The sequence below is a fragment of the Alosa sapidissima genome, chromosome 2 (genome assembly GCF_018492685.1).
Source record: "Alosa sapidissima isolate fAloSap1 chromosome 2, fAloSap1.pri, whole genome shotgun sequence".
NCBI lineage: Eukaryota > Metazoa > Chordata > Actinopteri > Clupeiformes > Clupeidae > Alosa > Alosa sapidissima.
The window spans coordinates 38,205,791-38,230,763 of NC_055958.1; the positions used below are offsets into that span (position 1 = coordinate 38,205,791).

At 41.2% G+C, this 24,973-nt stretch overlaps 1 protein-coding gene across 4 annotated transcripts in view; it reads left to right on the forward strand.

Moving 5' to 3' along the window:
• LOC121690446 (RLA class II histocompatibility antigen, DP beta chain-like) overlaps positions 1-16,682 on the forward strand; it is a 33,085-nt gene extending 16,403 nt beyond the window's left edge. Inside the window, exons 2-9 of one of the 4 annotated variants that reach the window (XM_042071039.1) lie at positions 1,045-1,823; positions 2,715-2,765; positions 3,228-3,488; positions 3,585-3,872; positions 4,090-4,176; positions 15,927-16,109; positions 16,199-16,309; positions 16,398-16,682. In XM_042071039.1, the coding sequence (XP_041926973.1) occupies positions 1,700-1,823; positions 2,715-2,765; positions 3,228-3,488; positions 3,585-3,872; positions 4,090-4,176; positions 15,927-16,109; positions 16,199-16,309; positions 16,398-16,534 (1,242 nt within the window). In that variant the 5' untranslated portion in view covers positions 1,045-1,699 and the 3' untranslated portion in view covers positions 16,535-16,682. Of the gene's footprint in view, positions 1-1,044; positions 1,824-2,151; positions 2,388-2,714; positions 2,766-3,227; positions 3,489-3,584; positions 3,873-4,089; positions 4,366-4,459; positions 4,604-4,791; positions 6,430-15,926; positions 16,110-16,198; positions 16,310-16,397 lie in introns of those variants that run through there. The other 3 variants (XM_042071029.1, XM_042071015.1, XM_042071021.1) reach the window with 3 other exon arrangements.
• Positions 16,683-24,973: the final 8,291 nt, after the last annotated feature.

Sequence of the window (24,973 nt, forward strand, 5' to 3'; positions counted from 1 at the left end):
AGGTTACCCAGTGCCTGTTTGCATCTGCTCAGCCATTTTCACACAATGGCTAGCCTAGGTTTCACCTCTTATGCGCGCTGATGCTGCAGAGAAGGAGAATTTTAAAAAGGTTACCGGGGCTCGATTGCATCTGCTCCTTTTATCCTCTCTGTGTTTGCAACCTCGTGCTTGATGACGTAGCGTGACTCGATGGTTAAGGAATGCCCCTACGTTTGCAACATACATGTGCATGTGCAAGTTCAACCCCTACCCCCTGCTGCGCCTGTACACTCAGCCTCTAGCCCGGCCCACAGGCATTTTTGATTCCTCCCCATTTGTTTGATCACGCCCCTAAACCTTCCCGCTTTTTCAGTCACTTTCAGTCAAACCGTCGGAGGGAGAAGACGTGCGACTAAGAGCTCCAGACTTCAGGCTCTCTCTCTCTCTCTCGCGCGCGCGCAGAGTCCCATCCCCGGGACTCTGTCTGCCTGCCTGCCTGCCTGCCTCTGCCCGCTACTAGGCCCAGGGAATCACAGGGAATCCTAAGGAATCCCAAGCTCCCCCGAGTTCAGAGCCCTCGCAAGCCACGCACGCCGCACAGGCCCCCGGCAACAAAAATTAACTGTTCAACACGGTTGTCCCTCTCACACTCTGGGTTGTGCTTTACAGACTTTTATTTTAATTTCTTTTTATTTTTCAATAATACATTTTAAAAACTTCTTATACATTTTAAAAACTAAAAATTACTTCTTTTATACATTTTTAAAAAAAAAACTCTACACTTTTTACGGTTTCAAGGCACAAAGCAAAGTTACGCCGATGTTGCTGAAAGTTCCAGAAAAACAAGAACGGTCCCGCCCCTTTGTATGATGTCATAAGACACGCCTGCAGAAAATAAGACCTCCCCATCATGACGTCATAAGATACGCCTACCTCACGTGATCAAGAATGATCTGGAAGGTAACGCCCCCCTGAATCAGCGAATTTTTAATTTGACCTCTGACCTTAATTAGGGGGCCCCCCATCCATCATCTTGACAGAAGGTGGATGTTATATCTCTCTGAGGTGCACACAGCACACTCTGGACTGGGGTTCTGTCTCAGAATGTTAGGCAGTGCATGTACCCTTAACAACTTAGCAACTGTTGCCATGCTTAAAAACAAACCTCTGGTGTTGGTGGTAGTTTTTTTCCCCTTTCTTTTCTTAGGTACTAGCACCTATATAATGTTTGAAAAAAAATAAAAATTAAAACCATTACAAAAAGGACAAAGTATAAATTGCTGAGACATTGGGTCTTGAGAAAACAACAGTCAATCAGGCCTGGTAAGGTGTGTCTACAGGTAACCAGTGAGCTGCGACAGGTCTCTGCATCATGTCCGTCACACAAGGGGCGGGGCTCAGGGCAAGACTGTCAATATTATTCTTACGTTCCACCTCCGCCAGTAGAGACTCAGGTGCTGTCGGCTGCAGAGGAGCTTGTGTCAGGAGGAGAGATCTGAGTGGTTATGGGGCCACAAGTTCACATGTGGCTCACTTAGTGTGTGACACATTGTGTACTCATAATCACCCACTTGTCACTCACGGCAGAACAGAAAATACTGAGATTTCAGCCGCAAGTTTTATTTTAATTTCTAACTAGGGACAGGGCGAGTATAGGTAGTCCAGAAGAGGTTTGGATCTTTGAACTTCGTGCAGGTTTGTGTTCTGGCTGACACTCCGCATGTGTCTGAGGAATCAGGACTTTTCCCCTGGAGGGATCCATTCAGTCCAGCGAGGATGGCGTCCGGAGCTGTGCGTTCTGCTGTTTCTGGTGATGAACTGCGTGACCCCCACTGCAGGCTGGGGTGAGTGAGCGCCATCAACACGTAGAGAATCTACCTTAAATAGTATATTTTAATACAACTACTGTATGTACAGACCTGTACAAATGATATGGAACTGTTGACAGAAAATGGCATATGATAAGACACTTACAGAACTGAACGAACACCCAGAAATCTAAGGATGTTTCCTAGACAAGATTTTATGTTTTAATACATACAATGGTAAAAAAGCATGGTATTTCTTTAAACTGCTCCAAAAGGATTTAAAATGTATTGTCATGAATCAGTTACCTTTAACAAAATAATAATAAAAAAAAAACATATGTACATTGTTTCTTCATTTGAACAGTAACCTGTTTTCAAAGACATCCCAAGTGTCCCGCAAATTAGATAAAATCTCCCGGAATCAAGCGCAAGAGCTTGCTCGCAAGACCGAAACTTCAAATCGTGTGTCACGACGGACAGGGAGAGAGAGAGAGAGGTGGTGCGTGTGTACCTGTTCATGAAGATCATGAGGATCATTCATGCAAGACAGAGAGCATCCTGACTGGCCTGTTTCGCTAAATCAACCAATCAGTTTTCAGCGTATGTGGGCTTTTATCTCTTTTCTCCCGAACTTAATTAATCAGTTTTCGTGAACAGGAGCGTCTTGGCAGAGGCAGAGACATTCAACATAAAAAATACCAAACATAAAACTACTACATAAAAAATACCAAACTGGCAAAATGTACATATTTTATTATCACAATTTCTATCTATTGGCCTTCCTTATTTGGTGTACTGAAGAGAGACAATTAATGAATACATATAAAAGAATACAATACAATAAAAGAATACATCAAATGAATTTGTATTTCTTTATCTAAGTAGGGTAAGTTCAAGTCTTTACCTCCCTGAAATGGCTTTTTGCAGGTTGGGATGTCTGCACTTCACCAACAGTAGTGAGCCACACTCGTTCAAATGTTAAGTTAAAATCTCACTCATGAATACCACTGTAAGTAATACAGACACTACTGCATAATTTATTATACCCCTATGTGTCGTGTAGTAATGTATCGTACTCCAAGCTCCTCTAAGTTCCTCCATTACTTGGTGAGTGAGACGAAGTTAAGGAAAAACGTAATGGTTGCTCCCGAATCTCCTCCCCCAACAACCTTTGAGTGGCAGGCCATGGACTTGTTGTACCCTTAATATGGTCCCTTTGTGAGTGTATTTAGTAAACATTAATGGTCCCGAAATGGTACATATTAGTACTTTAGTGGCTCAATTATGTTCCCTATAAGGTACAGGGTCAAAAGTTGTACATAAAAGAACAAAAATGCACCCCAACCGTACCCCTATTTGTATAGTGTGTATTATGTGTTTGTCCTGAACCTGCCAAACAGGTTTGTGGATTTTGCCAATGTTGGTTGTTCTTCTTTACAGACCGCCACATGCTTGAGGTCCAGAACACAGTTCAGCGCGGCTCCAACAGTGACCTGCAGCTCCTCCAGACCACTCTGTTTAATGGAGACATCATCTTCCACTGTGAGAGTCCCACACTGACAGACCAGCCAAGACAGGAATGGGTCAAAGACACGTTCAGCCCAAAGGAACTTAAGAACAAAAACAAGTTCTGTGTGAGGCAGTTCTATGAGCACCTGCAGTGGTTTGAGGAGATAGATAGAATCATCAATGGGACTGCAGGTAAATATAATATAATATAATATAATATAATATATTATATCTAATCAAACTATGTTCTTTTTTATCGTTATAAATAAAAAAAATGCAATGTTTTAGAGATTCTCCAGAGACGACGTGGCTGCATCATTAACGGCTCAGGACTCTTTCCATTTGACCAGTGGGCCATCAACGGAGAGGCATTCCTGACCTTTGACCTCCAAACGCTGACATGGATGCCCCAAACTGAACAGGCAACCTCGGCAGCAGTGAAATGGAACCAGCTGGATCTGAAGAACCAGATCAGGAATCACGTGTACGGAGACTTCTGTCAGACTGTGTGTCGCACGTCCCACAGCTTGGTGAAGAGAGAAAAGCAGGTGCAGGGCCACAGAGCAGCACACTCAGGTGAACAAACACACACACTCACACACACACACACACACACACACACACACACACACTACACTACCACCCCACGTACAGAGGGTTAACCACTACACTACCTATATACTGTACATTGTGTTCACATAATTTTGTCTCGTTACATTTACCATGTCAACACACTACAACGCAACTTGTAATTGGAAAGCTAAGACATTTTTACATTTGTCTGTTCGTACAGACATGGAAGTGCGGGTTTTCATCAAACCCATCCCAGGAAGCACTGACACATATCTCAAGTGTCATGTGACAGCCTCTGACCTATCAGGTGTGAGGATCCAGTTAACTAAGGATGGGGTTCCTCTGGACGGTGAGGTGAATCTGACCGGACCTCTTCCTAATGGAGACGGAACCGTTCAGATGAGGGTCCAGGTTCAGGTTCCACAGACACTAAAGGGATCAGAGGGATACCAGTGTTCTGTCCACAGAGACGCAAATCAGACGACGGTCACATGCGGTATGCTGTGGGCGATGGTTATCATATGTATTCTATGATCATGCTGCCACAGGTTGTAATGTTTCAGGTAAATACGTGCATTCCTCTGTGACAGATGGACAAACACCAAGCTCCGACTCCTCATCAAAGCCCCTGGATCACGATCAGCAGACTGTCTGTGGTGTGCTTGTGTGCACAGTGGCTCTTGTAGCCATTGTTGTGTATACATTCATAAGACTGAACCTGCAGAAACTGACAAGTAAGTCTTTCATGACTAGGTATTATTGGGTGTGTTTCATTACTGGAACAATTACCAGTAGCTTCCAAGACCATCTCTGTGTCATTACTAAAAAACGTGTCACTGTATGAGGCTGTTGGGGTTCAGAAATGAAGAACAAACTTTCTTACGACTCTTGTTTTTGTTATTGTTGTGTGTTTCTCCTCCAGACGTACGATGTGTATCTGTTGAGCAGCCGATCAGATTGTATCTCCAGTTTGTCTTATCCGAGGAGGAGTATGACAAATGGATGAAGATTGCTGATAACTTCTACGGTAAATACGAAATGGTTTTGAAACGCACGCGACTGGAACCATGGAACCAGGAAAACATTTATGTTGAGAATGGATCAGATTATATTTTTGTGATTTATTTTTTAATTGTTTTATGATTCAACTTGCTAGATGATATTTGCTGATACCTTTGTGTAGAGTAAAGTGCTGTATAATGACTGCTATGAGACCAAACATTGCACTGTACTGTGAGGTTGACACGTAGTTTTAACTAAATTGACCTGAGTTGGGACACCAACAATGAAGCGTTTGAGAGGAAGGAACTGGTATCTTAATCAAGATTATGAGTCCGGCAAGTTTACAAAAGATTAGCAGAATTAGGTGTCAGAAAGAACTTTTGGAGCTGCATCTGCAACATGACTTGTTTTATGGTGGGAGGTGGGTCTGGGCTGCAGGACAGCACTGATTAGCCCTCTGGGCGCATTGTGGGACACATATGACTGAAGCACTGATGAAGGAGGTTGTCCCCTGTGGAATACTTACGAGAGTGGGTACTTCCTGTGGAATACTTATGAGAGTGGGTACTTCCTGTGGAATACTTATGAGAGTGGGTACTTCCTACTATTCTACAGCATTAAGTATTTTGTTTTATTATTACACTTACAGTCAGTATTGGACATTGTACTGATATGTACGTTTTTGTACGACTTTGGCGACACACCCTTTAGGCTGGATAGACAGTATGCTACTGCAGTAAGGACCACGTAGCACCTGTGTAGACTGTGGTAAGCTATTGCAATGACCCTTGGGTAACTAGTGGCATGCTATTGCAATGACCCTTTATCCTGGGTAGCTAGTGGCATGCTATTGCAATGACGTTTTATCCTGGGTAGCTAGTGGCATGCTATTGCAATGACCCTTTATCCTGGGTAGCTAGTGGCATGCTATTGCAATGACCCTTTATCCTGGGTAGCTAGTGGCATGCTATTGCAATGACCCTTTATCCTGGGTAGCCAGTGGCATGCTATTGCAATGACCTTTTATCCTGGGTAGCTGTGGCATGCTATTGCAATGACCTTTTATCCTGGGTAGCTGTGGCATGCTGCAATATTAATAACACTTTAGCCTGGTTAGCCTGGATAGCCAGTGGTATGCTATATTAAAGTGTGTTCTCTTATCAGAGGATAAAGGGGATCGTGTTTGTTAAGCTGAGATGGAGCCAGAGGAGGTGAGACAGACAGAGAGAGAGAGAGAGAGAGAGAGAGAGAGAGAGAGAGAGAGAGAGAGAGAGAGAGAGAGAGATCACCATTCTATGAGGCCCTCATAGCTGATTGTGTATTCCTTAAATATAGGAATATTCTGAATAACTAAATATGTGTATGAACCATGTGGTAATGTTTTTTTTAACTATATTATAAGTTCTAAGCTAATTCTACACACATATTATGTATCTGTTCTTGAAGCAGTTACTATATAGGGCACCTAAAGTATTCGGTCACTTGTGATCCATTTAACAGCAAAAACAAAGCAGCATTTGCCCTATAAGAATAAACTGAATGTTCTTGAATAAAGCTACACACTGTGTTGTGTTATTGTGTTGTGTTCACTAGAGTCTCTTTACACTTGCACTTGACTCAAGTCCCTAAAACAGGTTCAGCTGCATTTGTTCAGAGATGTTCTCTGCTTGATTCTGGAACCTGCAGTCTTGGAGGTTTACATAAGTCATCCAAACCTGTTTGGAGAATTTTCTGGGTCAACTTTTGCGATTCTTTTTTTTGTCACAACATGACCTCATGCACAGAGAGAGAGAGAGAGAGAGAGAGAGAGAGAGAGAGAGAGAGAGAGAGAGAGAGAGAGAGAGAGAGATTATATGAGGCCCTCATAGCTGATTGTGTATTCCTGAAATATTATGTATCTGGTTCAGCAATTCTGAATAACTAATAAGTATAAACCGTCACGTGTGGTAATGGTTCTTTTTCTACTATATTATAAGTTCTAAGATTATTCTAGGCACATGTAAGCATGTCTGTTCTTGTATATGTTACCATACAGGGCTCCATCTTCTCTCCTGTCACTTGTGATTTATTTAACAGCAAAAACAAAGGAGCATTTGTTCTATAAGGATAAGCTGAAGGTTCTTAAAGTTACACAATTTGTTGTGTTGTTATTGTGTTGTGTTCACTAGACTCTCCGTACACTTTCACTTGGCTGAAGGTGATACTCTTCTGGCTGGAAGTCCCTTAAACAGGTTCAGCCGCATTTATGTTCTCTGCTTGATTCTGCAACCTGCAGTCTTGGCAGAAGTTCCAAACCTGATTGGAGATTTGTGTGGGTCAACTTTTGCACTGTTTTTTTTTATTTATTTTTTTAAAGACCTCTTGCAGTTGTTGCAGTGTACACACACACACACACACACACAATGCGAAGAGCTCTTTGTCTGTGTATGTGAGTGTGTAATGTAATAACTCTGCAAAAACGACTTTGGAATGTAATACCAGGAGCAAGATCCTAAGCACACACATTGGTGGGTCTGCTTTAAGGTCTCACATTTCACACAGTTCATGTGTAGGAACTCTGCTCACTAACAGACTATGAAACAAAGCTGTTACAGGCTAAAGTGCATATACTGTGAGTGTATAGTCGTTTAGATGTGAAGTAACCAATTGTATGCACAGCAACAACTAATGTGTGAGGTTTGAACTTTCACCCTAAGCTCTAGTGAACTGATTAAGATGAGCAGGTATAAGACAAAGATGTGCAGGGGGTGTGGGTCCAGACAGTTTCAGAATGAAAACAAAATATGCTGCAGAAGAGGACAAAAAGTGGAAGAATAAAGCAGTCAAGTCTAATGAGATGCCAGTCACACATCAAATGGGCTCATGAGATGCCAGTCACACATCAAATAGACTCATTGTAAGCCAACCGTGCCTAATCTCATTTATCTTGAGGTTACATGTAATACACTATTTAAGCCATCCTGACACCAGAAGACTTTGACAAGATTTGAGAAAGATTCTTGAAAGATTTGAGTCTTAACTATTGCCCCTTATTCAAGCTTCACTCAAAAGACTACAGTCTTTCAGGAATCTTTCCCAAATCTTTGCAAAGTCTTCTGGTGTAAGGAAGGCTTTAGTCAAAGAGCGAGTTTATAATAATACAGTATGGACTACAGTTAGGCAAAGGCGCATTTCCCCATATCTGTGTATGATTTTGGGGTCACTAACACTTCACAAGAGCAGTACTATTAGGCCTTTGAATATGTTGTCAAACTATTAGGCACATAGCTTGTTGTAGTAATAACCTATGACCACTAGGAGGCCATGTATGCACATTGCACAGGCACCTTTTACAGTTTTTTTTTTAGCGAAACCTTCCACTACCACGATTCAAGGAGCAAAACATCAAACCAGATTTGCACAACTATAAGCACATTATCAACCGCACATTGTTTGCAAAACACACACTGATTTACAAAACACATTTCTGTATTCAAGACACAGCAATTTCAAATAATGTCTCATCTTTGCAATTTCAAGGCACTACCTTCCAAAATACACAACATAAACCCAACTGTTGAAACACAGCTATCGGGTGTGAAAACACTTAGGTGTTTAACTGTAAACTCAACAGTGGGCAACAGGTGAGCTCTTTCAACAACAGAAACTGAAGGCAATGTAGCATAGAGAGGAAGAGAGAGGTGCATTCAGTGATTGTGCAGGAAGTTGTGTTTGTTAATGTTTATTTTTATGTTTATATTTTTATGTATATATATTATATTATATATCCTCCCTCTCCTGGGACTAATCTCCCCCACTTACTTACAACATTGTCTGTCCTGGGGTGTATTTCAATATTATATGTGGTTTAGTGACAAACCTGTGTAAGTTGACTCAGAGTGAGTGGTAAACCTGCTACAACAAGAACTCTATGGCATTGTTTTGTTAGGTCACACAATCATTTGTCACTAAACTACGTACTTGGAATACCCCCCTGTTCTTTCTTTTGTACTGTCTTATATGCTGTGTTACGATTTATGTCACTATGCATCCATAAGGAATTTGCCCCTCGGGGATAAATAACGTTTTTTGAATTGAATTGAATTGAACTGAATTGAATTAAGTATAAGTATACTCGGGCTTAGGTGCCTTGCTCAAGGGCACTTCAGCTGTTCCTTCAGTCGGGGTTCAAACCGGCAACCCTTAGGTTACGAGTCCGAAGCACTAACCAGTAGGCCACGGCTGCCCACAAAAACACTACTTAATTAGCAGACACTTTTTTTAAATGAAAAGGACCAAGCAAAACACGCCTGTTATGTAAGCAATGTGCCATTGTGCTTATGGTCATTTGTTGGGAGTGAGGCAGCTAGGATCAGGTAAGCTGCCATCTGTTTTTTTTATTTGTCTTGTTTAGGAAATCATCAACTATTGCAAAGAACCAAGGTTAACTAAATTGCTCTTACGTCTAAATGCAATTTAGTTCCCCACCTCCTCATTCAACAAGGCTGAAGCAGAGGAAAGGGGCTTGGGTCAATTCTGATTGACCAGCACAGTCAGTGCTGAGTCACTGACACACATCGGAGATTGGTTCTCAACCAATTGGCTTCCATTACACGAGTGACTGCCCATACAGTCAGCGCAGAGTCTGAGCCATAACAACCATTCAAACAGGTTTTGCCATCATGGTTCTGTTACCACAAAGAGGTTGTGTGTGTATAGATTGCGAGTTATGGATTATGCATGTTGTGTTGCTATCAAAGCCAATTAAACTTTAGACAGCCACAGCAACTTATCATTGATCACTGGACCAAATGTTTCAGACATGAAAGAAATAAGCAGTTTATCAACAAGGCTATAGCGTTTAACTGATACATTTATGACGCTACTACTGATACAACGTTAGGCTACCGCACGTTTTAATGGCTGCGTCAGGTTACAAAGGTATGCCCTAGGCTACATGTCGCTGTTAAGTTAAATTCCTAAAAAACTATAGAACATATTTTTAAATTCTGTTCCAACTTTCATGGAGTAAACATGTATGACTCCTCTCTGGCCAAATTCCACAGCTTTCAAGTCAAACGTCTTTGTGTAAATCGAGTTTGAATGGAGAGAATAGAAAAGTGTTAAGATTGTGCCAGTTCTCCCCTACTCTCACATAGTAAACAAATAGAATGTTGGAACATTGCGCTCCCCAACAGCATCAGTTGTGGATAACAGAGGTCAATATCTAATAACCTACATGACCTTTATTACCTGCTTACATCATTCAATATTTAATAGCAGTTATCAATGGAGACGTGCATCCTTTTGACTGTGTGCTTTCAGGATTATGTTATGATTTGTTATCGTCATGAAAACAAAGACATTATTATTTAGCATATGGAGCAGCAACATGACTAAAGAATGGTCTCTTTAGGAATTATTTCATTGACCTGCTTGGTCCAATGACCTCGATAAGGTAGCCAAGCTGAGACGGAACACACAGGTTAGCTCTTAGAACAAGGGTTGAGTCCTGGCAGAAAACATTCATGTGTGGAGTAGAATTACACCCGGGCACACTCACCCAGTCTCCTCCATCAGGCCTCACACACACACACACTCACCCAGTCTCCTCCATCAGGCCTAACTCACACACACACATCCAGTCTCCTCCATCAGGCCTAACTCACACACCCAGTCTCCTCCATCAGGCCTAACTCACACACCCAGTCTCCTCCATCAGGCCTAACTCACACACCCAGTCTCCTCCATCAGGCCTAACTCACACACCCAGTCTCCTCCATCAGGCCTCACACACACACTCACTCACTCACCCAGTCTCCTCCATCAGGCCTCACACACACACTCACTCACTCACCCAGTCTCCTCCATCAGGCCTCACACACACACTCACTCACTCACCCAGTCTCCTCCATCAGGCCTCACACACACACTCACTCACTCACCCAGTCTCCTCCATCAGGCCTAACTCACACACACACACACTCACCCAGTCTCCTCCATCAGGCCTAACTCACACACACACACTCACCCAGTCTCCTCCATCAGGGCATCAGTTCCATGCCGTTTTCAACAGCTATCAAAAACAAAGGTAATTTTTGGATGGATGGATTTTTTGTGAATGTTTCTTCTTCTACATAAGATTTTAGTCATCTTTAGTTCATGTGATACTTTATTGTCAATGCACAAATTAAGTAACAGTAGTCTGAAACGAAATGCTGTTTTACATCTAACCAGTGGTGCAAATAACTGACATGTCCAAATGGGCCTTGATGAAATGCGTCGCTGGACTGTTCATACACATTTTAACGAGCCAAAGTTGAAGAGCTGTTGTCCGTTATTGTTCGTGCAAATATAGGCTGATTCATGTTCCCTTGCATTGTGTAACTGAGGTCCATGGCTAGTCTGGCTTTCACCAGACCAAGCTCAATCTTTTAAGAAATCAAAAAATAAATAGCAGGCAGATCAGGCTGGGTTCACCCAACCTAGTCCATAGGCACCCGATATTGTTTAATTTTCCGATTGAGATATCCACGCTCTGGCTATTCTAAATGCAAAAATGCATCAGGGAGTTATGACAAAACTGTAACTAACAAACTAGATCCTAATAGAAAGCTGTTAGCTTCCCTAAGCTACAGGTAGGCTTATAAGGTAGGCATTTACAGTACAACATAAATTGTCAATAGGCTATGCTGGCGACACAAATAAAATCTCCTTTGGAAACCAATGGCTTAGGAAATCAAGCGGACTTAAACTGCCATATCGTGGCGAGAAGTTGTAATAAAATTCACGCAGCTCCATGAGTCAAGGAAAGCGCGAATGAAGTAGCCACTTCTAAATGGGACCCACTACACAGTAGCTTAAGGTGTGTTGCTAAAGCAGCCATAATGAAATGAAGGTGTAATTGTTTGGATACTTCACACACACATGCTTTTTAATTTCACAGACTACAACTACCAAGCTGGAATCAAAGCACATCGATTCCCCTCTCACAACCTGCACACACGCAAAACTGTATCAGACCGGTGTAACGTTGGTAAATCTTCCATTGCACAGAATGATTTTTGTAGCACGTGCAAAGCGTCCGTTGTTTTTCCAACCCACTTTTAACTTCCAACAAAATTACGTCTCACTGCAACGATGCGCCATCTAGCGGACAAACGACTACTTATCGCCAATACTGGAAATGCAGCCATGATGATGATGATGAATATTTTTGGCTTTATTTTAATCCTACTGAATTTGTAATTATGTATCGGCCGTTCTAATACCGATAGTATGTGGGTGCCTGTGTGTGTGTGCATGTGTATATGTGTGCACCGCCATCTACAGGCCAATGAGTGTACAGTCACTAAATGTACACATAACCTAATTTTTTTTAGACCCCCCCATGGATGAAATTCTACAGTACGAAACTTGGCATACCCCCAGAGAATGCCAGGTCAATCATACACATACAATTTGGTGCAGTTCTGAACATCTTAACTGAAGATAGGGGCGATTAAAGCAGAATAATATTGCATTTTCATTTTTTACCGGGGGGGTGCAAATCACAAATGACTGATTATGGGCCAGGTTGATGTGGGCCCTTGAGACCAACATATCATAAAAGATTCTTCATCCTCAGTGCCACGGTTCAGGTAGTTATTTAGGAAAAACTGTTTGTTTTTTTTGCGGTTCGGGGGGCCCAGCCCGGGGGGGCTGGTGGTGGTCCCCGGGGACGAAATGAAATTTTTCCGTAAAAGTCTAGTGGGGCTACATACCCACCAAATTTCATGTACCCCGGTGGTTCGGTGTCCCGGGTATCAATGACCAAAAATTCAGGGAGTAGATGACGGGGAAAAAAAAAAAAAACTTTGACAATCCCTATATGACCGCTTCGCGGCGGTCATAATAAATAACATGGGGGTCATTCCATGCCAAATCAAACAAAAACCAAGAAAATGGTTGCTGCACCATCTTATATTTTGTTCAAAGTTTGCCTATCTAATGTTTAGGTCCCAACACTAAGAACTGTAAAATATTTTTGCTAAAGTCCAATATTTCATGCATTTTTTCACCCTTTTGTATCGTTTTTACACTTTCAGAAAGGAGGCCATGTTTTGGCATTAACTTATTACTGTATTATCTCATGCCACCCCACTCTTAAAGGAGAATTCCGGTGTGATATTGACCTAAAGTGTATTGAAACATGATACCGAGTGTGAACGTATGTCTCATAGCCCATCTCGACTTGTCCCCTGCACTCCAAAATCTGGCGCTAGTTAGCCGATGCTACCAACAACTTTTTCAGTAGTGGTGCTTCGGCATCGGGCTAGCCATGCAAATAAATCACTGTTTTACACCCATTTACGAGGCTCAATGTATCTCCACACTTCATTGGTAGACTTCCTAGGGCCCTGACATTTAAAACGAGACATTGAGAACTTTGAAAAAGCACTGGTAGTTTACTTACAAGACGATTTATACAGACAGTATCTTCACGAAGTTTAACGTTTGCAGCCATCTTGAATTTAGTCACGATAAGTCGAGCAACGAGTAAGAATGAACAGGTATGATAAGGGATCAGATTCCAAAAATAATTCAGTGGAAATGCATGGATTCCAGTTTCTTCCAGTAGCAGCAACTGGAATCCATGCATTTCCACTGAATTATTTTTGGAATCTGATCCCTTATCATAGCTGTTCATTCTTACTCGTTGCTCGACTTATCGTGACTAAATTCAAGATGGCTGCAAACGCTAAACTTCGTGAAGATACTGTCTGTATAAATCGTCTTGTAAGTAAACTACCAGTGCTTTTTCAAAGTTCTCAATGTCTCGTTTTAAATGTCAGGGCCCTCGGAAGTCTACCAAAGAAGTGTGGAGATACATTGAGCCTCGTAAATGGGTGTAAAACAGTGATTTATTTGCATGGCTAGCCCGATGCCGAAGCACCACTATTGAAAAAGATGTTGGTAGCATCGGCTAACTAGCGCCAGATTTTGGAGTGCAGGGGACAAGCCGAGATGGGCTATGAGACATACGTTCACACTCGGTATCATGTTTCGATACACTTTAGGTCAATATCACACCGGAATTCTCCTTTAATTTTAAAGCCCATGTATATTATGTTGTGGGAAAAACATTTTTTTTTTTCAATCTTGGGCCTTGTAGAAAATCACTGAGAATGTTGTACGGACTTTGAATGGCTCTGTCATACTAAGAACATGTTTGTCTTCCACTCTGCAAAGTTTTATTGTATTAATGCCCAAATATTGCTTACCAGACAATGTGATTTTCTGGCTATAAAACTGAAGTAATATCAAAGGTCGATCAAGGGTTAATACATAGGATTTGAGCAGAAATATTTTAAACTCTTTGGTTTTGGGACCCAATCTTGATAAAGACAAGGTTTGAACAAAATCTGAGATGGTGCAGTGACAACTGAATCTTATTTGACACGGAATGACCAATGTAGTAACAATAACAAAGAAGTGTTGAAGGAAGTATACAATATATTTTTTGTTGTAGCAATTTGTGAATATTTTCTTCATAGCTATTTATTTTCATTGACTTAAAAAAAGTAATATAATAATAGAAAATAATAAATTATGCATTCTTTTGACACTATTACAGGGGTTGTTCAGAGACGTCGTGGCTGTATACCCAACAGATCAGGAGTATTTGATAAGTGGGCTGTAGATGGCGAAGAATTCCTGACCTTTGACCCCCAGACTCTTAAATGGACACCACAGACTGATGAGGCCAGCCATTTAGCAACAGAGTGGAATACACAGGACTTGAGAAACCGTGCTTACAAAAGTTTTGGTCAAAATTTGTGTAGCAAGGTCCACATTTTGAAGAAGGAGCAAGCAGCAAGGCCCAGTAATGATGCACACACAGGTACATTATGTGAAAATTAAGACCCCGTTTACACGAGCATGTGTATTTTTATAAACAAAGACATTTCCCTACGTTTGAGCCTTTCATTTAGCCTTTCAACGGTTATCCAAAAAAACTCCGGCCAAAGTGTTTTTTTTGGAAAACTCCGTTTATGCGTTTGGTTCTAAACTGTGGTAAACGGAGTTTTGGGCAGCCAACGTCACAGTATGCGACAGAAGTACACCAAATGTGCGACCAATGTTTACATTTACATGTTCTCACGTGCGACTTTTCAGGGTTCTGATTGGTTAATGTGAGCTTGAGTTTATCGTTAGACTGCCACTGTGGTTTGGCGTGCTCATGACAGCATGTATGTACACGGGTTCGTGTAAACACATTTTAAAAATAAACGGTCTCGTGTAAATGCAGTTTTATTTGCAAACGTAGATGGCCAGATATTCGTTTAGGAAAATACCCTGCTTCGTGTAAACGTAGTCTATGTGTGTGTTCACAGTGCTTACTATCTTGTCCAGCCCCTGAGTAGGGAAATGAGGGTGGAGCAAATGGGCCCTAGACCAGGATGTGAATATTCATGATCTAAACCAATCAGACCAACTCCGAGCTCTGATCTGGCTTTTTTGCTTCACCTTCCATCAGTTAGTACTGGCAGTGTTGTGGGATTTTGAGTTTGATTATATATATATAATATGATATATAATATTGGTTTGGTGTTTGCCATGTTTGATTCAGACAGACCTATAGGTTAGCAGTAGCTTTATCCCTGTACTGTGTGTGATGGCTTTAACGGGTAACCAGCTATTAAACGTAGGCATAGGGGGTATTGGTATATTGAGTGCTGTAATTGAGATATTATGTTACGGTGTGTTCATGCGCATGGGAAAAACATTTTTCCCAGTGAAAACATCATCTTAACCTTTGTTGAGACATTCATGTTTTTTTACACATTCCGACGGCAAAGCATATGAACGCTTGCAATGGGAAAAATAACGTAATCACAGGGGCGGTCCCTGATATTCCCAGGTGGCATGAATGGTCCATTCGTCCATGTTTTGATTGGATGACAGCGTATATATTTGCTAATGAAGAAATGCCACTTTTTATTGTAGGTATGGAGCTACATATATTTACCAAACACATCCCAGGAGGAACTATTACATATTTGCAGTGTCATGTGACAGATTCTGACCTATCAGGACTGAGGATCCAGTTAACTAAAGATGGGGTTCCTCTGGCCAGTGAGCTGAAATTGATCGGACCACGTCCCAATGGAGACGGGACAATTCAGATGAGAGTCCAGGTTAAGACCACAATGGACAACAGCAGAACATATCGATGTGAAGTTCATAGTGAGAATTTCAACAAGTCTGTTGTCTTTGGTAAGATCAACATCTGTGTAAAATGAGAATTAACTAACACTGTATCCATTGAAAGCAGAAGACATTAACTGTAAACTCTGTTTTTACAGGTGACCAATCAGCTCACCAGATTACTGTGATTGTTATATGTGCTGTCGTTGGGACTGTTACATGTGTGATTGTACTTATTGGTGTAATTTATTGGTGTCGGCAAATACCAGGTAAGGTGTTCTGTGTTTCAGCTAAACAGCACTGTGTTTTACTGATGGTTCACTATTACTGATTACTGCCTCTAATTGCTACATATAGGTTTCGTACGAGCCCCAACTGATGAAAACTCCTCATCTTCGGACTCAACTCAGGCAGTGTCCTTTCACAGAAATCAGAAGAAAACAACTACGTGTGATACAGCATTAACAAACTGCACAGTCAAAATGTCTACTTGAGTGTTTCAGGGGTTATGACTAGAGCCATAGAAAGAGAAAGTTGTGACTCTTTGATGTCACTGCAACACAATCAATAGTTCCAAACCCCTGTGCTGAATAGACCTCTGAAGTGTGCCTACAAAAAAGCTACCATCTTTACCCATATACTGTAAGGCACTTTTTAGCGCACGTGGAACACTTAATTATAAAAACAATTACACGCACATGTTGAATGAAATTTGACTTGTGCTGCAATTAAATCAATATACAATTAAGACAATAAAGAGACTAAAATGTGTTAATTTATGTTGCCTAACAAAACCTATACAACAGAAAACGTTTGTCTTAACACATAGATTTGCAATAGCAAACTCTACCAAAATTATTTGTAGCCTACTGTATGTGGTCGTCCTCACGTTATCTGTCATTGACTTGGGCTATAGCGTAAAACTTTATCAGGTAACCAGTCGGCTAAAAATGCTTAGTTGTTTGATGCTGTATAGACATTTTACTGCACAACAAAATGATTACACGTTGGGCTTAGAGGGCAAACTGTACGATTTTACTTGATCTGTAAGACAATAAAGAGACCAAACAGTAGGCTACGAGAAGGAGTTATAGTGGGCCTGTTGTCATTACATGAATGCGATGGGCATTCACAGGTAATGGGGAACTTCCCGTTTCTTCTGTCACAAATGAATGTGTTAACACATGTTGCCTAACAAAACATTACAACAGAAAACGTTCTTCTTAACACATACATTTGCAAAATCTACCGAAATTATTTGTATGTGGTCGTCACGTTATCTGTCATTGATTTGGGCTACAGCGTAAAACTTTATCTAGCTTCATCTAACTAGTTTATCAGGTGACCAGTCGGCAAAAATGCTTGTTTGGTGCTGAATGAGACATTTTACTGCACAACAACATTATTACATGTTGGGCTTAGAGGGCAAACTGTAAGATTTTGCTTGATCTGTATGGTACCTGACTGATGGGGCACGGGAGAAGCAGCCTGTCAGCGACCATGCCTGCTATAGACGCTTACTGAACTGCTATGGTGCTGCGCATCTGGCGTGCCCTGCGCGCGACCGCGCGAGTTCACGTGACAAAGGAAGAGAGATAGGCTGGTCGGGTGTGCGCAAGGAGATGGCTCATTTCGGGGCATTGTTTCAGTCGTTTTTAATGGCTCAGGTTTTCAAAAGATCATTTCAAAACCTACCTCAGTAAAAAAAAAAAAAAAAAAAAAACAAACAAGTTTCAAAAGGGCATTTTCGTTGATAAAGGGCAAACTTCCTAGTGCTTTAGCACCACCTAGTGTCTATTTATGCACGCCTATGACTGCAGATTTTGTATGCGCACACTAAAGTCATAAATGTGTAACAGTAAAGTTGAAGTTGTACATATTTTTTATATCTTGTTAACACAAAATAGGGGCTACGGGTTCACAAATCCTTTTTACAGGTACACAAATCCTATCCTGTGAGTCACAACTTTCAAGAGTCATGCACTCGACACTTTTGCTCCAATTGTTGCAGCGCAGTTGGTGCGAAACACATTTGCACATCCGTGTTTCATAATCTGAGAACATGCACAACATTCGTGCATTTGCAAACCCAAATGTGAACTAATGCATCCGAAGTTGTGCATCTGTGAAGAATTTGTCATTAATAAAATTCTACAGATCGCTTTGATTTTCTTGCACAACTACAAGTCAATTGATACAAGTGCTCGAATCTGCTTCTACAAATGATGGATACTTTTGCACCTCGCTAGGATATATATTTGGAGCAAAAAGAATTGTATGTGTGCACGTCGAGCGAATCGATCGAGAAAACAACAGACATAGGTTTAAGTCTGCATGTTCTGCTTTTGTCAAGCGGTTGGGCCGTATATCTGAACAAAATAATTCTGAACGTACCGTAGTATTTCCGATGGATATTATGTAAATGAGCTTGTGTCTGAACGAAGCAAAGAACATGCAGCGTTCATGTGCGTGTTCAACCACGTTCAACCTGTTCAACCATGCGGAGATTCTGTTGATGTGCGTCAGTGTCGTTCACACATACAGTATGACTGCATCATGTAAGCATGTTAGCATCATCGTTTGACAAAGATCTGCATATACTGCGGAGGGCATGTTTGAAAGATACTAGTGAGTGGTAAACCTCCTAACAAGCACCCTATAGCATTGTTTGTTAGAATGATGTTATACAGCTCTTCTATTAGGAGGTTTACCACTACTCTGAGTTAACTTACCCAGGTTTGACACTAAACTACTTACTTGGAATACCCCCCTGTTCTTTTTGTCACCTATTTTTAATTTAGTCTTAGTCTTGTGGCGAAATGTCCTTTTTAGTCTTTGTCATATTTAGTCATTCAAATATCATTTTTGTTAATCAAGTTTTAGTCGACTAAAAGTCTCGTCATTTTAGTCTAGTTTTAGTCAAAAGAAAACTAAAGGTATCTTACTCTTAGTCAGTTTTAGTCAACACATTTTAGTCTTTTTTTTATAACAAATTATTTCTGATTACCATTTGAGTCAAATAGTGTTTCACACATCTCAATTTTCCAACAATATTGTGTGTCCACAGGGCTACTCGTCTGTTATAATTACTCATTCTGATTTTTTGTCAGTCAGTATGTTTACATGCACAGGTAAGTCGAGCTACAGTTATAGCTCGGCTGGGATTTGACCATAGACAGTACTGGACCACTGTCATATTCGTAGACCAGTGTTTCTCAAAGTGTGGTCCGGAGATCACTGGTGGTCCGCGAGCAGACGTGGTAAAATATAATATAGATGATTTGTTTGCAATATTGAACCAACTTGTATGTAAAACAGTTCTGCAACACTGTCTATGTAAGATATGCCAGTTTAAATCATACAGTATGAATCCACACAATAAGCAAAGTGCAAAGACAATAAGCAAGGTGGTTCAGTGAGTAAGCCTATTGTGTAGACTAATTATAGGCTACTGTTGAAGTAGGTCTAATCTTTTTTTTTTTTTTTAGCTAGGGTTAGTTAAGTGGTCCTGAAACTGAAAAAGTTTGTTGAGAAACACTGTCGTAGGCCAAAGTATTAATGTTTTACTCCGCCTCGCTAGATGGCGATATGCGCCCAAACACAACACATTCCCCAAACAGACTCTCCATCTTAGCCATAGCTAACTTGCTAGCGAACTTTGCATCATCAGTCTAACTAGTTAAATAGTTGACATTACATGATGAACATTTTCGTATGGACATTGTGGGGGATGTTAATTTGTATGAGAGAAGCTTCAACTTCTGGGTATGTAGCATTGTGGCATAAAGCTTAGGTAGTTAGCTTGCTAACTCTGGCAGAAATCTCCAGTATTCTTGTTCCATGTAGTTTCGTGTTGCAGCCACAGGGTTGCAGCAACAGCACGTAGACTAGCCTACAGGAAAGCTGTTGCGTATAAACTCATTCGGAATATTTTGAAAACGTAACAGCTAGATATTCTGTCTTCTCATTTTGTAGACGAAAATGAAGAGAGATTTTATCTTAGTTTTTATTTCATGCAAAACATTTTAGTCTCGTCTTTTTTCGTCAACAATAATGCATCTTAAGATAGTCTTAGTCAGTGTTTCAGGACATTACTGCCGTCTCGTCATCGTCTCGTCTTAGTCATGAAAAAAAAGGTTGTTGACAAACATATTTCCTCTCGTCTCGTCTGACGAAATTAACACTATCTTATATGCTGTGTTACGTTTCATGTCACTATCCCCCATGAGGAAATTGCCCCAAGGAGATTAATAAAGTTTTTTGAATTGAGGTGATGATTGCTAAATGCATGGGCTTGAAATTACTGACTACACTTTAAATTAAATATATGGCTAACTGTATGTCTTATGCATTTTTGTCTTCACCAAGCTCCTCTAAGTTCCTCCATTACTTGGTGAGTGAGACGAAGTTAAGGAAAAAAGTAACGGTTGCTCCTGAATCTCCTCCCCCAACAACCTTTGAGTGGCAGGCCATGGACTTGTTGTACCCTTAAGTACAAATATGGTCCCTTTGTGAGCGTATTCAGTAAAGGTACATTAATAGTCCCGAAATGGTACATATTAGTACTTTAGTGGCTCAATTGTGTTCCCTATAAGGTACAGGGTCAAAAGTTGTACATATAATAACAAAAATGCACCCCAACTGTACCCCTATTTTTGAGAATGTAAGGTTGCCAACCGTCCCGAATTATCTAGGACATCCTTTATGTTGGGTGATTTTGATTTGTCCCGTTAGGGACAGCTCCAGTCCTGAATTTCAATTACAGCCTCTCTTTTTAAAGGCCACTGGCAAAATCGTTATACAGTAGCTGTGAACTATACATCCAAGCAAGTAGGCTACAGTAGTGGTTTATAGGCGCGCCTGCAGGTGTATGGCTGTACGCACTGTGCATACCATCAGGCTACTCAACTATGAGAGAGAATTTCCCCTGTGTGTGTATTCACACCAAATTGGCATATGACATCCCAACTCTACACAGTATCCCATTAACTACATGACAGTTCTGTAAAGTAGACACATTATCAAAATCAACTTAATGCAGAACTATACACACGCACACCTTTTGTTCGAGCAGAAGAGGGAATAACAGAGCGCGCACCAATGCACAAACCTAAAATCGGGAAACGGTCAAATATTATTAATATGGGGGTACCTTTAAGGCCATGTGACATAGTGACACCATGGTAAGTTCCTGTCTGGCTGGATGAAGTCGAACAATATTTCTAACCAATATGCATTGCGTTCATTGTGCATCACATCAAGTGAGATCTGTGCAGCGCTGCGCATCACTGCATCAAGTCGAATACCCTAATGACGCACACCACAACTTTGTTCTCACCAATCCATTACAGTGACTACAACAACCAGTCAAACAGGTTTTGTTGTCATGGTGCTGTTGTCACAAAGACAACCAAGTGCCTGATAACAGATCACAGAGCACTATTACTATTAACAAGGCTTTGAAGGTATCTGAAAGGAACGTATTTGCCATGCAAATTTTGAGACGCAGGTTTATGGTTTACTGGACATCATGTCATTTTAGTTGTTGACCTATGATTTAGACATGTATCTGATGCTCTAACCCAGAATGACTAACAGAGCATTAATCACAGTTAGTAACTGCAATTACAAAATATTGAAGAAGAGTTTTAGGACAAAGTCCATAGGTGTCCCTGTGCACCAACCTTCAGTTGAACAGGTGCAGGTGAGGCAGGTAAGTATAATCCAAGAGTGAAAGATCAAGAATCACTGCACACTGATCACTATTAACTTAATATTTATTTTTTGAACGAACAACGCGTTTCGCCTAGCGCTTTATCAGGTTCGCTCTGTACCATCAAAAAATAAATATTAAGTTAATAGTAATCAGTGTGCGGTGATTCTTGATCTTTCACTCTAAGAGTTTTAGGACGTTAGCGCATCAGTTGTGGATTGAGGTCAATATCTAATGACCAGGCCATTATTACCTGCTTACATCTTTCTTTATTGAATAGTAGTTACAGTAGTGTAACAAAGAGACTCTTGTGTGTGGGGGCGGGATCTGCGGGGGAAACCTGTGTTGTGAATTGTACCTGTGATTGAGAACACCTGCATGCTGATTGTGATTTGGGGAGAAGGAAGGTGTGTAAAAGGGAGAGGGCGAGGAATGGTGAGTGTCCTGGGGAGCGGTAGCCTATGGTTTGCTGCGAGTCGACCAAGCTATAAGCACTCAGTTTAGGGCTGCCGGCGGTGAAGCTAGGTAGCGGGACTGGAGGGTGAGGTTCCAGCGTTAGGTAGGGAGAGGCTAGTTAGGGCCGGGGATTTAGGAGTGCACTGATTGCCGCTCCCAGTCAGGGGGTTGTCCACGTTCACTATTGTGGAGGCCTCCGCACGCGCTGGATCGGTGTATAACTTCCTCCACTGCTTCTTCAGTGCTGGCCAGCGCTAAAACTCAGACCCCAGGGGAGGGTCTCAAGCCTCGGGGAAAGCAAAGTTCATGTATGTGAACACTGTGTGTGTGTGTGTGTGTGTGTATTTTTAAGCAGGCAGTGTAGCCAAGTGATGTGTTGGATGGGAAGATTCAAAGGGTCTGATTTTCTCATATCTCGCCTGTAGGCTACACGCTTTGGGAGTGTGTGGTTGGTTTGAATTGTTGCAGTGCATAACCTACTTGTGCAGTGCCCTAAGGGGACGTTTGTTATGGCGTCCATTTGAATTGTGATCTATTTTTAGAGTGTGATGCCCTTGCCTATTTAGTCATCGTATTTAATTCGCTGAAAGGAGTGACTTGTGAACAGTGCTCTGAATTTTACCCATTCGGACTGAATTGGCAGCTGCATGAATTTGTTTAATAAAAGTTATTCTTGTACTTCTGTTATGAAGCCTGTGTGTGGTGGGGGCAATAGTGTTGCAATGCTCTAGTTCTGACTCTGTCTTCTAGGTTAATTACAGTATCAATGGAGACGTGCATGCTTTTGACTGTGCACTTTCAGGATAATGCTATGATTTGTCATTGTCATGAGAACAAGAACATTATTATCTAATAGGCCTACTGGCACATGGAGCAGGACCATGACTTTAAGGACTGGTCTCATCATGGTTTAGTTCATTGACCTGCCTGGTCCAATGACCTCGCCAAGCAGTGCTGGAGAACCTAGCCCCTATAGACCACAAATGAACAAGGGTTGAATGAGATGAAAGAAAACCTTCATGTGTAAGGAGTAGAATCTGAGTAGGTCTCACACACTCACCTGTCTGCTGCTGCCCTCTTGTGGATAATCAGAGGTGCTCAACTCTCAATGATTTTGTGTAGTCAGATCTGCACAGATCTGCATGAAGACGAACAAGCCTAATCAATGTTAGTGGGCTGGCCTTCAAGCTGCGCTTCCTGTCTCAACCACCTTACCCGCTACACTTACTTATGACAGTAGTTACCCAGGGAGATTTTGCATGATCTTGATGACTGTACTTTTTCACTCCAGGAGTATGTTATAATGTTCTTCTATCCATAAGAATAAAGATGTTATAATGTAATACTGGCCTTGGTTTGTAGGGGCTAACACACTATCCTTTCTCCCATAGGCCTCACACTGAGTCAAGCTGCCTACTGCTGCACTCTAGTGGCTGGTGAGTGGTATGCAGCCCTCAGTTAGTGCTCTCTTGCCTACTGTTGTTAGGAAAGTATATTCTTCTCAAGAATAAAAAAACAAACAAAACAATGTTTACCTTTCTTTTTCCTTGATGTGGTGGGTGATTCGCTGAGAATACTGTCAGTCCCAACCACCCATCCTCAATTTGTGGTGATCTCTAACCACCAATGGTTTATCACATAAACTTAATTTCAAGACACAAACAAAACGTCAGTACTAATACAATATTTAGCTATCCATAGATATTAAGCATAGGCTTGTTATAGGCTTCTTGAGCAGACTGCTCTCTCATTGGTCACTCTTGTTGTGAAACCTGGGCTCTGATCTCTATTTGAAAGACACACACAGAGTTAACAAGTGTTATTGTGCTTCTTTCTGTACAGGGAACTAACAGCACACATCCTTTCAGCAACAACAGACCCAGGCCGATAACCCACATCATGTTTCTAAATGTGATTTATATACAGTATACTGTATGTGATATATATACAGCGGGGAAAATAAGTATTGAACACGTCAACATTTTTTTCAGTAAGTATACTTCCAGTGAGGCTATTCGCATGAAATTTTCACCGGACAGTAGTATTAAATTAGGTAATCCACACATATATAAAAATCCAAACATCAATGTCTAAAAGTAGAGTTATAAGTAGAGTAAAAAAGTGGAATGGCACAGGGAAAAAGTATTGAACACGCTAAGAAAAAGCAGTACACAAAGGCAAGGAATGGCAAGGAACAAACTGGAATCTATAAGTAGTTAGAGAAATTATCCCTCCTATCTGTGCAAAATGATATAAGCTGGGTTAGTACATACTGGTGGGCTATAAAAAGGTTTTTTGTTACCAAGGTGTCACACAAAAAACATTTCATGATGGGTAAAAGCAAAGAGCTCTCCCAAGACCTTTGCAACCTTATTGTTGCAAAACATATCAATGGAACAGGTTACAGATGCATTTCAAAACTTCAGAATCATCCAGCAAGCAGTATTGGAGCCATTATCTGCAAGTGGAAGGAACATCACTGCATCATCAACTGGGCATGCACAGGATCTCCTCGCAAGATTTCTGACCAGGAAGTCAGAAGGATAGTCAGAAGAGTAGCCCAAGAGCCAAGGACCACTTGGAGAAAGCTCCAGAAAGACTTGGAGGCAGCAGGTACAATTGGTACAGAGAAAATCATAGGTACTGTAATGCACTCCACCGCCATGGCCTCTATGCACGCTCATCACGCATGACTCTATTGCTGAAGAAAAACATATGAAAGCTCATTGAAAGTTTACTACACAACATTTGGACAATCCTATGA